Raw genomic sequence first — 13,248 nt, forward strand, 5'->3', positions numbered from 1 at the left:
TATAGGTATCCAGCAGATGGCAGTACTCATACCTACCAACTTATAACTTGCTCGTTCTGGTCCCGACCAAGATGACAATTAAATTAAAAGAAAGTCAACCAAAGCAGTTTCCAACTGCTCTAAGTAGCAATCCCTGGGACACTGCGAAATCATATTTAAGGTATTGGGTGTGTGGATGTGATGAAATGCATTTGTAGAGGGCACTAGCAGACATCGGCGTGTGCAATGACCGCTTAAGGATGTACAGCTGCAGTCGCCCCAAAATAATCGGGTACAGGAGCAAACATTCCCTTTTCTGAATGAATTAACCCTTTACAGTGTTGAGATCACGAATGCGTGGTTAGAATGTTCTTAAATGAACTGCTGTTTATAGAAGGCGACAGAGTTCTAGAACACCGGCTTGAAATACATTTACTTATTTTATTTTATTTTTTTCAACTGGGGGAGAGTGACCAGGCTTTGGGGAAAATCCTGATTCTGCTGTTCTCCTCTCAGCGGCACAGTGTCGGGGGTTTTCTGTGTGAATGGAAGATCGCCTGTTTCACCTCCATCACTTCCATCATTAACCCAGTTACGCTGTGACTGTTGGCACGAGTGAGCGATCCAAAACACAGCACAACACTGCCCTTTGCCCCGCAATTTGGAGAGAGCAAACGTCTCAAGGTGATGTCTGTTCACTTTGCTGTTTGCATAGATTAAAACTGTTTTTGTTTATTTAACCTGGGTTACCTCATTGAGAGCAAAATCTCCCTTGCAAGGGGGACCTGACGTAAAACACAAAGTCGCCCAACAAGACAGTTGACAATTATGCTACATACATCAGACGTGGAATGAGCCAGTAGTAAAGAGGTGATTCCCCCTACCCTGCTGACACACGAGATCATTGGAATAACAAACATCACTTTTAAGAAGTGTATTTATGAAGTATGTATAAATAAAGGATTGCTCTGTAAATTAATGATTCATATGAATAGATGCATAGATCACAGCAATGCAGTTTTATGCAGTATTGTGACTTGTATCGCGATGCCTTGGTGAAACAATGTTTCAGTGCATCCCTAGTCGCTGGGGGCTTACACTCCTGGTTGGTTCAACCATGGTGGAAAGGTCAAAGGTTAGAGGTCGGACAAAGGGAACCCCCATTCCTCCAGGTAGGAGGTTGGGTGTGAGGCATTAAGTTGGTCAGAAACATTGACAACAGAAAACCCAAAAGCTACCAGTTCATGATGGAGAGGAGTTGGCTATATGGCCTGTGCTCCCACAGGAGAGATGGCCCCACCTAAGTAAGTTACAGACAACAGTCTGGCTATTTGTCTGCTTTGAATACAGACATTTGGTTGGGTGGCTCAACATAATTAGAATAAAAAATATGTTTTGTGTCGCATTGCATGACATTCATTTAACTGGCAATCGTCCAGAATGGACAAGATTGCAAGTAAGCTGGCCGCTAGGTACTCTACACCTACCAAACAGCACTGTTTGGCCCTTACAGTGTCTTACAGAAAAACAACAGTGACCATATGCACACACATACATCCACATACATACAAACTTATATGCACACACAATCATTTTTACATTAATTTATAGAGTAAGACAGAGCATTTCCATCAAGGAATTGTCGAAACACACCGACTTGCAAATACACACACGCATCTGAGCTAATGGGTGTGGTCTAAAACCACCCGCTATGTTTAGGCTAATTAAAAAAAGTTTCGTATTGACATTTCACATTGTCATATGAATGCAGTTTTAAAACCTGCTTGTGTGACATACTGTAACTACGATAAGTATACTTTTATATTGTTGTTTTAAATATCCATAGGAGTGAAATATGAAGTCGTTGACTTTCTACAGCCTTATTATATTGTAGGGAACATACGGCTCTTCTATACCATTTACCATCAGTAAAGTAGCCTACTGTAGCTCAACAGGAGCAGTGTAGTTCCGGTGGGTAAATGTGTTCTTAACTTTTTAGTGGCTTCAGGGACAGTTTATCAATTTCTCCCTTGAAGACTGAGCCTTTAAGACAATATTTACTCAAGGAAAACGAAGCGTTTTTGCGAGACGCACTAGTTTCCTATTTCAAAGTCCAACATCGCCATGGAAACAACAACGGCCACTCCTCGCCAGGTTAATGAGTGCCGCCGGGGGAGGAGCCAGCGAAGCAGACGGGTTATTTCTCCTTGGAGACGGTTTTGCGTTAAAGAGTCACCAGGCTCTGGGGTGTGGGGGAGGGTGGAGCAGAACAGGAAGTGTTGAGGTGGTTATAGGGAAGTAGGGAGAGGGGATGGCGGTGATTGGCTCGCTGTGAGAAGTGGGCGAGCCTTGGTGCTAGGTGTGAAACGTGTGATTGGTTGCCCTGAGGCCCATGCAGTTGAGGCAGGTTAGCTGTGCAGGCGGAGGGGGAGGAGCAAAGGCCCCCATGAGATGACTGTACCTCTGGCTGTTCTACCTGTTCCACCTGCCCTTCTCTCCCAGGCTCTGAACCACCCTCCCTCCCTCCCTCTCTCCCTCTCTCTCTCTCTCTCTCTCTCTCTCCCTCCCTCCCCCGAAAAGGCCTATTAGCAGAGCTGAACACCGAAACGACAGGGCCAGTTCCTTGTTCAAACAAGCTGACTGCCTTCACGCAAGAGGGAGAGAGAGAGAGAGACACACAGAGAGACTGATAGTAAAAGAGAGAAAGAGAGGGAGAAAGAGAGAAGAGAGGAAAACAGTGCCAGCCTTGTTCCTGTTTCAAACTTCCTCCTGCTCCCGCACAGTCCGTCCGGAGGTTTGGCAGACGAGCTGTAAAAGTGACAATCCCCCGGAGACAACAGCGGGGACAGACAGACAGACGGACGGACGGACGGAACAGCGCCCAGGGGGCACACCTGAATGGGCTCAGCACCATGGGGTCGGAAGAGGCTTACAATTTTGTCTTCAAAGGTGAGTGCCATTTTAGGTGAGAGCCTCAGGTAAACAGTGCTGTAGGGGGGTGGGGGTCACTGGGCCTGCAGTACAAGCTTGACGGGAACCCCCCCCCCCCCTTCCCAAATCCTCCAGGGGGACCACCTGCCTGCCCTGACCTGGAACCGCAGACCCTGTGCTTTTCACAAGTTCAGCCACAATGCCTGTTATCATGATTTCTTTTTTGTAGCAGAAGTGAGCACCCTATGGAAATGAGAGGAAGTACAGAGTGGAGAGGTTTCACTTTAAGTGGGCCTCATGCAGCATTCTAATGCACCATGACCATTGCCATAAGCAAACAAATACATAATCATGGGTTTCCGGTGGCTGGTTTTCCTGAGACAACTACTGTAATTATGCGTATCATATCAATGCTCCATAACCTGCAGTTATCATAAACTGGATATAATGTCAACTAATGCTTATGACAAGTGCTATGGGCATTGTTTACAGATAAAAAGAAGTTATGAACACTTCACAAGCATGTCTTCACCATAGTACAGTTGTTTATATAGCTGACCATTTACGGAAAGTTATCTCAGGAAAAATGTTGTCGTTGCAGCCTCCTAATTTTAATACACACATCATCTTGGGATGCCAAAAAATATGTATATACGCCAGAGTCGACCAGCTCAAACTGAGAGAGGCGATGCCATCACTTTGTGGGACTTTTGTTCATGTTTGTTCATGTGCTTGTACATTTCAACTGAGCCAATGATTAAGAATGGGAAATGAGTCATTCCACACTCCTCTGGGCAAAATAATTAGCCCAGGGAAACAGATTTTGCAATAATATCACTTTACTTAAGAGTGTTAACTGTCAAACACAGCAACCCGTGATTGAAAAGATTGAACATTTCAGTCAAATTACTCACACCATTATAGACATTACAAAGAAATTGTACATGTACAGGTGTGTGTGTATGTGTAAACGTGTGTGTGCACGTAGGTGTGTGTATGTCTCTGTCTGCTAGTGAGTGCATGTACATGTGTGCCTATGTATAACTGTGAGTATGTGTGCATGTGTATGAGTGTGTATATGTGAGTGTGTGTATCTATGTGTGAGTGTGTGTATGTGTGCGTGTGTATGTGTATGTGAGTGTGTGTATGTGCGCATGTGTGTGCGTGTGTAAGCGCGTGTGTGTGAGCGTGTGTGTGTGTGCTTGTGTGTGTGTCTGCATGTGTGAGCGTGTGTGTGTGTATGTGTGCGTGCGTGTGTGTGTGTGAGTGTGTGTGTATGTGTGTGTGTATGTGTGAGTGTGTATGTGTGAGTATGTGTGTGTGTATGTGTGTGTGTGTGTGTGTGTGTGTGTGTGTGAGTGTGTTTGTGTGTGTGTGTGAGTGTGTGTGCGTGTGTGTGCGTGCGTGTGTGTGTGTGTGAGGGTGTGTGTGTGTGTGTGTATGTGTGCGTGCGTGTGTGTGTGTGTGAGTGTGTGTGTGTGTATGTGTGTGTGCGTGCCTCAAGACTACATCTCTTCCAGGAAATGCAGTGCAGCCAGTCCCTAGCCTCATGACTGTGTTGTAAAGTGATCTGGCGGGTATCTGTTAGCATGCTGCGCTCCGAGGCAGCGCGTGTCGTTTAGCAGGTATGCGGTGCCAGACGTCCTGCTCCTCCCAGGTGAGGTCTGATTGGCATCTCTGACTCTGGCTGAGACAGGACCTGCTCCTCTGAAGTGCCACGTGTTAAACGGGAGGTCTGTGCTGTTCTGCCCAGGCCCTCGCTCACGTTGCCTGCATCTTCCATTTTGTGCTTCTAACAAAGTGAGACAAACTCACATACCAATAATAATAATATGCATTGGTATTTATCTGAAGCTTTTATCCAAAGCAACTCACAGTTGATTAGACTAAGCAGGAGACATTCCCCTCTGGAGCAATGTGGGGTTAAGGGCCTAACAGCTATGCAGATATTATTGTGGCTACAACAAGGCTTGAACCACCAACCTTCTGGGTCCCAGTCACGTACCTTAGCCGCTAGGCTACTGGCCGCCCTTCCCATACCATGCGCTAATGTACGTATGATACGGTGTGTGACAGACTGAAGCATGTCACTCACTGACACGCATGTTTGGGGTCAGGACAGGAGCATGAACCGTGTAGGTGGGTGCTGTGCTGATTTTTATCAGAGCAGGAACGCCCGAGTAGAGCATACCTGGAGGTGAAATGTGGGCCAAAACATCACTCAAGCCCCTTGGCTAGTGAGTTACGTGATTTGCGCACGTTCCTCTGTCCGAAACTGCCTCGCAGCATCAAACTTGTGTTTCGGTTTTGCTGTTCCGGGCCCCCCCTGTTTCTGCAACGAAAGACTCCTGAAAGTCAGCTATGATGAATACAGAGACAGAGTTTACAGGCCAAATGCAAGAAACGCATCTAATGTTGCTCTCTCCTCCCTGGCTGTCTCAGCAAGGCTGAACTAAGCATCGCACATCTATATCGGGATCTGACCGACCCCCGTAACCACGCTTGCTGTAAGCGCAACTATGCTTTTTTTTTTTTTCAGTTGGTCAAAGAACAATAACAAAAGAAGAAATACAATTCGCACATAAAAACAGTAAATGAAGTAATTACATTTGCCATGGCAACCAGCCTGGCCATGGCAACACACTGTGGCAGGGAAATTAAAGTGCGTTCTTTCAACCCGCACCCCTCTGTAACATAAACTCAAAGCATCAGAATCACGGTGAACAATAACTCGCAATAGCACACCGTGACGGTTTCCTGCCCAGGTGTCTGTTAAAGCTGAACCAGCGGATGGGAGCTGGGCTTCTGTGTACTTTCCGTGTTTTGGCCGAGGTTGGATCAACTTGCCGAAAGCGGGCGGTTAATGAAAAACAGGCTGTCGGGGGGAGGGGTGTTTACAGTTAACACACTCCCAACGGCAAGCTGTTTTGAGTTCTGTGACGAGGAGGGCATTCATTCAAAATGTTGAATCTGACACCTCCATTTTGTTGGAATGATGTTCTTGTCAGGATTTCAGCGGAGGGGCAAAGGTCACCAGAAATACTCACCGTCCTCTTATCCTTCCAGGATAATCTTAATCTCAAGGACTATATATTCTAATATGCTAAAAAACCTACACTAGAAGGGACCAAGGACCACATCATATGCAATAAAAAAAGATATTTTTTAATATACTTTCACTGTAACATTTTTTGTCATCCATGATCCAAGACACTTGCATTATGTCAAAATATATAATATTTCATATTTCTGCCATCTCTCAGGAGGATATAAGCTTCAGTTCGATCAGTTGAGATAAACAGAATACTTTTCAGTGGGCAAGCTTGCAGATCATCTTTGGTTGTTTGCATTTACAACACTGTGAAAAGCAGTTGCCCTTTTTGATCTTTTGTTTAATGTTTTAAGGATAGTTCTTCCTTAACCTGAACCACCCAGACAACTTCTCAAGTATGTGGAAATAATTGTTGGTTCAGTTTTGCAACTGTTACTAATTGGCAGAGCAAATGATGGATGGAAAAATAATATGTTAAGAGGCTTTGTCTTCGTCTTTCACAATTGTGGTTTGTTGGGAAGCAACAGCACTTTTGAAAACATTGGAAATGTATCCAGTTAAGTCAGGTAACTGCACCACAGACATTTGCATTGTCATTTAGTACTACCATTTCATTAGCAATTATTTAAATAATTGAGCTTAAACGGTTGCTTTTTTCAAACGCAGTTACGCTAATTATATATTTTTTTTAGCTTGGCGATGTACCGTGCGTTACATCCGTACAGGTGTAACAACAGGCTGTTTTGCAAGTGGCTTTTCGGGTCATGTGAGCGCTGGGTTGGCACGGAAACTATCCACCTCACCTAGTTAACACTCCCTGCACTTCCTCGCTGTAAAGCCATCTCGTATCATTTTGAATACTGAGGGGTGTAAACAGTTGAAAGCATTTTTGCCGAGCATACGCCGCTGGTGCAAGTGTTTTTTGGAAACCGTTTCGCCTGAGTAAAGACTTGACCGGACTGGCAGTGTGCAGAAATTTTAACAGAGTTGCACTTGCAAGCCCTGATCTGGGTGACTGCCTGTGTAAAAGAGAATGAATTGTGTTGCGTTTTATTTGATTCCTAGTCCTCACCTGTATTTAACTGGAATAAGCAGAGAGAAATCTTCTTCTGAATTATTTTTGAGAAAGGGCCACTCTCCTGGAGCGGCTCCCCCTAGTGGATATTATAGGGACTGACTGAATTGAAGCCGAGGCTTGGTTCCAAAGTGGAGAAAGTATTTTCTTTAGTGATATTTAGGAATATGATAAGACATCATAAGACGATATCAGAACAAACAAAAAAAAATACAAAATAACATAAATAATTTGAACCCCACTACCGGGCATCACATCACTGCCTTGACGCGGAACATTGTTCATAGGAGGACATCCTGTCTCGTTAACACTGGAATGGCAAGGGCGGTGAGTGACGAATGCCCCTGAGGCGTATTACGCGGTGTGGAATTTTAGGCTCCCTCGTATTGCTAACATGTCGGGCTAACCAATCGGCACGTCGGAACAAGTGTGGCACCTGAGATACGCCCCGGTTCTGTCCAGATTGCGCTGAAGAGTTGCGCAATCCCCGCAGAACGCATTTATCCATATAAACTGCAGGCTTACTGGAATGAAATATGCCCACACTGGCGCAATAACAATCTCACACACATTGCAGTAATATCGTTTGTCTGCACATATTAGGCCCCGCCGTTCAGGGTGTGTCACGTAGCTGATGTATCAAACATTGACACAGCCCATGTGTTTGCTGAGAGTGTTTGCACTTACTCAGATTGTGTTCATGAATTGTCTCGCTGTAGGATTGCTTAACGAGGATCAGTTTCGGTGTTTAGCTCATGATGGATTGAGAGAGATCACCTTTCCAGTTCTGAGACGACTGAACACAGACCCAGGGGACATCACGGGGATGTGAAGCAGGATTACGGAGCTAGTTGGATAAGTTCACCAAGTAAAAACCAAGACCAGCTGCTCTCACTTCAGTCCATGTCCCAGTTTTGGAAGGGTTCTGGGTTTTACTCGGTGAACTAGTCAAGTTAACTCAGCAGTCCGGCTTTGCGCAAGCCCAAACTTTCTCAGGTAGCTTTCCGGTTATATGTCCAGCTTCCTCACCACGGTGCGCTACTGTACAAAATTGCGACCATGAAGGGACTCGAACCCTCAATCTTCTGATCCAAAGTCAGATGCCTTATCCATTAGGCCACGCGGTCCACATAGGTGTGCCATCCCGGATGACATTACATTCTTCTGTCGGCCCAGCCCAGAGACACACCCTGTACTTCTCATTCATGTGTGAGCTGAGTTGTGCTATGCCAGATCTCACTTAACAGGATTTTGAAGAAAGAAACGGGTCCTTCCTCAAACTAGGCCAGTGGTGTCCTGTTCCTGACTAGGTCTGCCCCCACAAATATGTGCTTTCTTTTTACACTGCCCTTTGACTTTTGTAGATTTTGCCGGAAACTAAAAGAAGGGTAAAATATTTTGGTACCAAGGATTTCAATGCCAATGGCCAAAGCTTTTTAGACAATCTTGCTCCAGTACTCTTCCTAATCATGACACCAAACCAGGAAGGAAAGCTTGTTTGCACATCAAAGATTGGTGATGGAAAGTGAGGTTTCATGAACTCCAAAATGTGTGGAGACACCATGTGTAATGACTGACTCAGACCAATCATACTATTTATTGTGTTTTGATGTTTTCAAACATTATCAAGTTATCGGTAGCTCCACCCATGAAGGCAGATACTTGCTGTCCATATCATTGCATATGAACGCTGTCTTGCATATGAAATATATCCAACAATACAGACCAACCATTACATGGACAAATTTATTGTGCAGCAAGTATGATTAACAGATTCTATCCCTGCGAATATGCGATTTGTATTGTGTGCATGTCATACGCGTGACCAAGCCCTCCATTTCCTCTGCTCCAGTGGTTCTGATTGGAGAGTCGGGAGTGGGGAAGAGCAACTTGCTGTCGCGCTTTACGAAGAACGAGTTCAACCACGACAGCCGCACGACGATCGGGGTGGAGTTCAGCACGCGCACCGTGCAGCTGGGCACGCTCACCATCAAGGCGCAGATCTGGGACACGGCCGGTCTGGAGCGCTACCGCGCCATCACCTCCGCGTGGGTACCCCGCGGAGACGAGCCCGGCTCCGTTGAAACATATCTCCTGCTTACGTCCGGCGCTTTCGTATTCTGATATGGACACGATAGTGGATTCCAGTTACCCAGTGGCTTATCTAAGTGCCATTGTACAATTTGTCCAAACAATTTGATGGGTTCAGATGTAAAAAAATATCTTGCCGTTCAAATCCACCAAGTTAAGGAGAATGTCTGGCAGAGAATGACAACCAACATCAAGCAGGAGGGGAAATAATGCTTGCTCATAATTTTCGCCTAAATGTAGACAATTGAAAATGAACGAAATCACGATTATAGATGTCTGAATTTGGCAGTTTCGTAGATGTATGTGTGTGAATATTTACAATGCAAACAGTTACTGCCTTCATTTCATCGATGAAGATGAAAGTGGTGATAATTTTATTTTCATACGACACTAAATGTGGTATATATTTACACAATGATACATAAGAAGAGGATACACTGCTTCTGTTTTTATGCCCATTATGTATATTGGAAGTTTTGTAGGCTATGGTTTTGACAGTGATGTTTTATGCCCTTAAAGGAGCCTTCAGAAATACATTATAAATTAATGCATGCAGTTGGAAAAAGTGTAATTTAGAAGGGTAAACAAGAACAGCGTGACCTCTAGCAAGAATAAAACTATTATATCTTTGAAGTTTAATAGTGCAGGAATTTTCCTCGAGCAAAAATAAATATCATATCTACAACCTTGAGGTTTAATTATCAGGAATAGCCAAGCAGCCCACCCGATGTGCGGTATAAAAATTTAAACAGGCTAGAGTTCACTGATGAGTGATGATGTCATCACTGTGAGAGGGTGATGTCATTGTGGTGTGTGGGTGCAGTTTCTGTTCATATAGAAAGTGAATGAGTCCTGAAGGGCCATAGCTTATGCAGGTCTTTTGTGGTTCCTTTCCAATCAGCAGCCAGATTTAGCCCTTGGAAACAATCGTGATGTTGACTCTCTCGCCCAGAGGTGTCCAGTCTTATCGGAAAACAGCTGATGTGCATGCATAGATTTGTTTTAGCCCAGCAACGGATTCTACTTATCAAGGACTTGATTAGTTGTCTGTGTCATAGTGCTGGGCTGTAACAAAACAAAACCTGCACGCACATCAGCTCTTTTCTGGTAAGATTGGGCACCCCTGCCCAACCAATCAGCAGCTTACATTCAGCACTTGAGTACTGAGACTTGCTATAGATCCAATCAGATTCAAGAATCGTCATAGAAACCAAACTCACTTCCAGAAATGTACAGAAGCTGAACAGATTGTGTAATAAAAAAACACTCTTGTAAAAAACATTGTAGAGAAGTAAAATGCTCTTGGAACTGGGGGAACCAAGCATTAATCATAGTAATAGCAGTAGCAATGTCCCTGTTGTAGTTCTGGAGGGCCTGGTTTTTGGTGTGTTTTGGTGTGCTTCAGCATGAGAGATACATTTCAAAGTCTTTCACTGGCCAAAGAGTCGTCCACACACCTTGTTCTCAAGGCCTTAATTGGCTGCTGATCGAAAGGAAACCACAAACACCCGTAGACACTGCGGCCCTCCAGGGCTGGAGTTTGACGCCCCCCTGTTTTAGGCAGTGTCACAGAGTTTGAGACTAGTTGCCTCCCGGCCCTCTCGAACCCCCCCGCAGGTACTACCGGGGCGCGGTGGGGGCGCTGCTGGTGTACGACATCGCCAAGCACCTGACCTACGAGAGCGTGGAGCGCTGGCTGAAGGAGCTGTACGACCACGCCGACCAGCACATCGTGGTCATGCTCGTGGGCAACAAGACTGACCTGGAGTCAGTGAGGACCGTGCCCACTGAAGAGGCCAAAGACTTTGCAGGTGAGCTACACTCGTCTACACTCATCCCAGTGCATGTGTAGATTTCATATACCAGAATGTAATAATAATAATAATAATAATAATAATAGCTATTATTAGTAGTAGTACATTCTGATGTATGAATAACCATAACATTGTTGTTATTATTCATAATAATAATTATTAATAATAATAGTAATAATAAGAATGATAAAAACTATAAACTATAAAAAAAAATATTTCATCTTGCATGCTTGAGTGCTTATGTAGATTAAATATATCAGAATGTGTGTTATTATTATTTTTATTATTATTATTATTATTATTATTTCTAGTAGTAGTAGTAGTAGTAGTAGTAGTATATAACAGAATGCGCTTTAAAAGCTAACTAATAGAGTACACATTGTCTCTACTGGACTCCTGATATGAACTGTGTTATAGTAGGTTTAACACAAAGAATTGTTTTGCATAGTAGTGTAGGTTGAGTATTGCAGTTAAACGTATGGCCAGATCAAAAGATAGGGGCAATGAGTGATATATAAAGTCTACTATATCAGAGATAAGATCTACTCTGAAAGAATGTACCAAAACTGCACAAGGAACACGCTGCTCAGAAGGAAATAAGTTCAAACCACTCAGCTCTGAGTCTGCCTCTGTGTCCATGCAGAGAAGAACAACTTGCTGTTCATGGAGACCTCGGCCTTGGACTCCTCGAACGTGGAGACTGCCTTTCACGATGTCCTTGCAGGTCTGACTCTCATTCAGTTTGCCTTTCCCTTCTCCTCTTTCAATGTTTCTAATCTCTCATCATCTGTGGATTCTATTAATCAATTATTTTTCTTCTCCTGGTTTCGGCCGTGTTTTTCCTCTCTATATATTTCTTTCTGCCTTTCATCTTTCATTTCTCCTTTGCCTGTGTGCTTTCCTTTCATGTTTCCCCTCTATTGCTTCCTGAAGTGGAGCCTTTATTTTACTGCTGCTTTTGACCTTTGACCTGCGGCAACAGGCATCACGTGACCGAGAAGCTGTGAGACATTCCGAGTGAAATACGTCATCACAATCTGTGTCAGTAGCACCGTGTGTGTACGCACTCTGCCATGTGACAGGGCCTGGAATGTGCTGGCATCTCTCCTCTGGACCGGGGAACTTGTGACAGAAAGCAGACGCCATTTTGACTTCTGCCAAAAGTTCTTCATCAGCACCTGTAGCATGCTACATGCTAGTATTAGCATATCTCGAGTACCAGAGTAGATCATGGCCCTCCCTTTTATATATATATTTATATATATATGTTATATATTATATATTGATGAGGTCAAATTAAAAAAATTAACACAGAAGAATAACTCAATCGAGCATGAGCAGAGTAGAGCTATTGAACTGTTGGATTTTTCCATGTTCCAAATTTGGGAGGGTTCCGGGTTTTACTCGGTACAGTCATCCAGCTATTATTAGTATTAATATAGTAGTAGCAGTAGTGGCAGCGAGCAGACTGGTTCCTTGCATGGTAGCCAGTCGCCGTCGTTGTGCGAGGGTGTCTGTGAATGGGTGAATGAGAGCCATTGATTGGGAAGCACTTTAGATAAAAGTGCGATATAAATGAATGAATGTACCATTCAGTAGCGGTGATAGCGTTATCTCGTCTGATCCACAGCGATCCACAAGAAGGTGGCCAGTAAAGAGGTGACCCGCGGCTCCATCAGCGCCGTCACCCTGTCCACCCCATCCACCCCGGCAGGGTCCGGCCCGGAGGAGAGGAAGCCCTGCTGCAAGAACCTCTGACCGCCCGGGCCGGCTGCGAGTCTGGACCGGGGGAGGGCGAGGGGTACCGGGCGCCTGGGTGGGGGGGGTGGGCGAGGGGTACCGGGCGCCTGAGTGGGGGGGTGGGTGGTGGGCGGGGGGCGGCACCTGGGTGGGGTTTCCTCCTCGACCAGTGTTCCTCCTGGAAGGCCTTCCTCTGATGGGGAAATCGAGGGGGGGGGGGGGGGGTTCAGCTCTGTGACGGCCGAGCAGTGGCCTCCAGTCAGACCGGGCTGTGACCGGGCTGTGACCGGGCTGTGACCGGGCTGTGACCGGGCTTTCTGAACGAAACACGTTCAAGGAAGAAGAGCACGGGCCTGTGTCACGAAGCGGGATTGCTGGGTAACTGCGCTGTGGAAAAAAAACTCGGAGCAGCTCTTTTTCCTTAAATCCATGTTCCAGGTTTTAGTCGGTGTAGTTTTCCCGCTAACTCGGTAGTCCCAGTGCCTGTTGCACAAAGCAGGATGACTGAGTGAGCGGATAACTGCACTGAGGAAAAACCCGGCCGCCCACCCAAATCTAGAACATGG

At 45.2% G+C, this 13,248-nt stretch overlaps 1 protein-coding gene and 1 non-coding gene across 2 annotated transcripts; one reads left to right on the top strand and one right to left on the bottom strand.

Moving 5' to 3' along the window:
- The first annotated feature begins 2,559 nt into the window (after window positions 1-2,559).
- Window positions 2,560-12,726, top strand: LOC133136812 (ras-related protein Rab-25-like). The gene is made up of 5 exons (XM_061254566.1): window positions 2,560-2,928; window positions 8,890-9,085; window positions 10,746-10,939; window positions 11,586-11,666; window positions 12,573-12,726. Exons 1-5 carry the CDS (start codon window positions 2,892-2,894, stop codon window positions 12,698-12,700), a joined length of 636 nt encoding a protein of 211 aa, XP_061110550.1. The 5' UTR covers window positions 2,560-2,891; the 3' UTR covers window positions 12,701-12,726.
- trnaq-uug (transfer RNA glutamine (anticodon UUG)) lies at window positions 8,092-8,164 on the bottom strand. The gene has a single exon. It is a non-coding gene; the product is annotated as a tRNA-Gln (tRNA).
- Window positions 12,727-13,248: the final 522 nt, after the last annotated feature.

The sequence above is a fragment of the Conger conger genome, chromosome 9, assembly GCF_963514075.1.
Source record: "Conger conger chromosome 9, fConCon1.1, whole genome shotgun sequence".
NCBI lineage: Eukaryota > Metazoa > Chordata > Actinopteri > Anguilliformes > Congridae > Conger > Conger conger.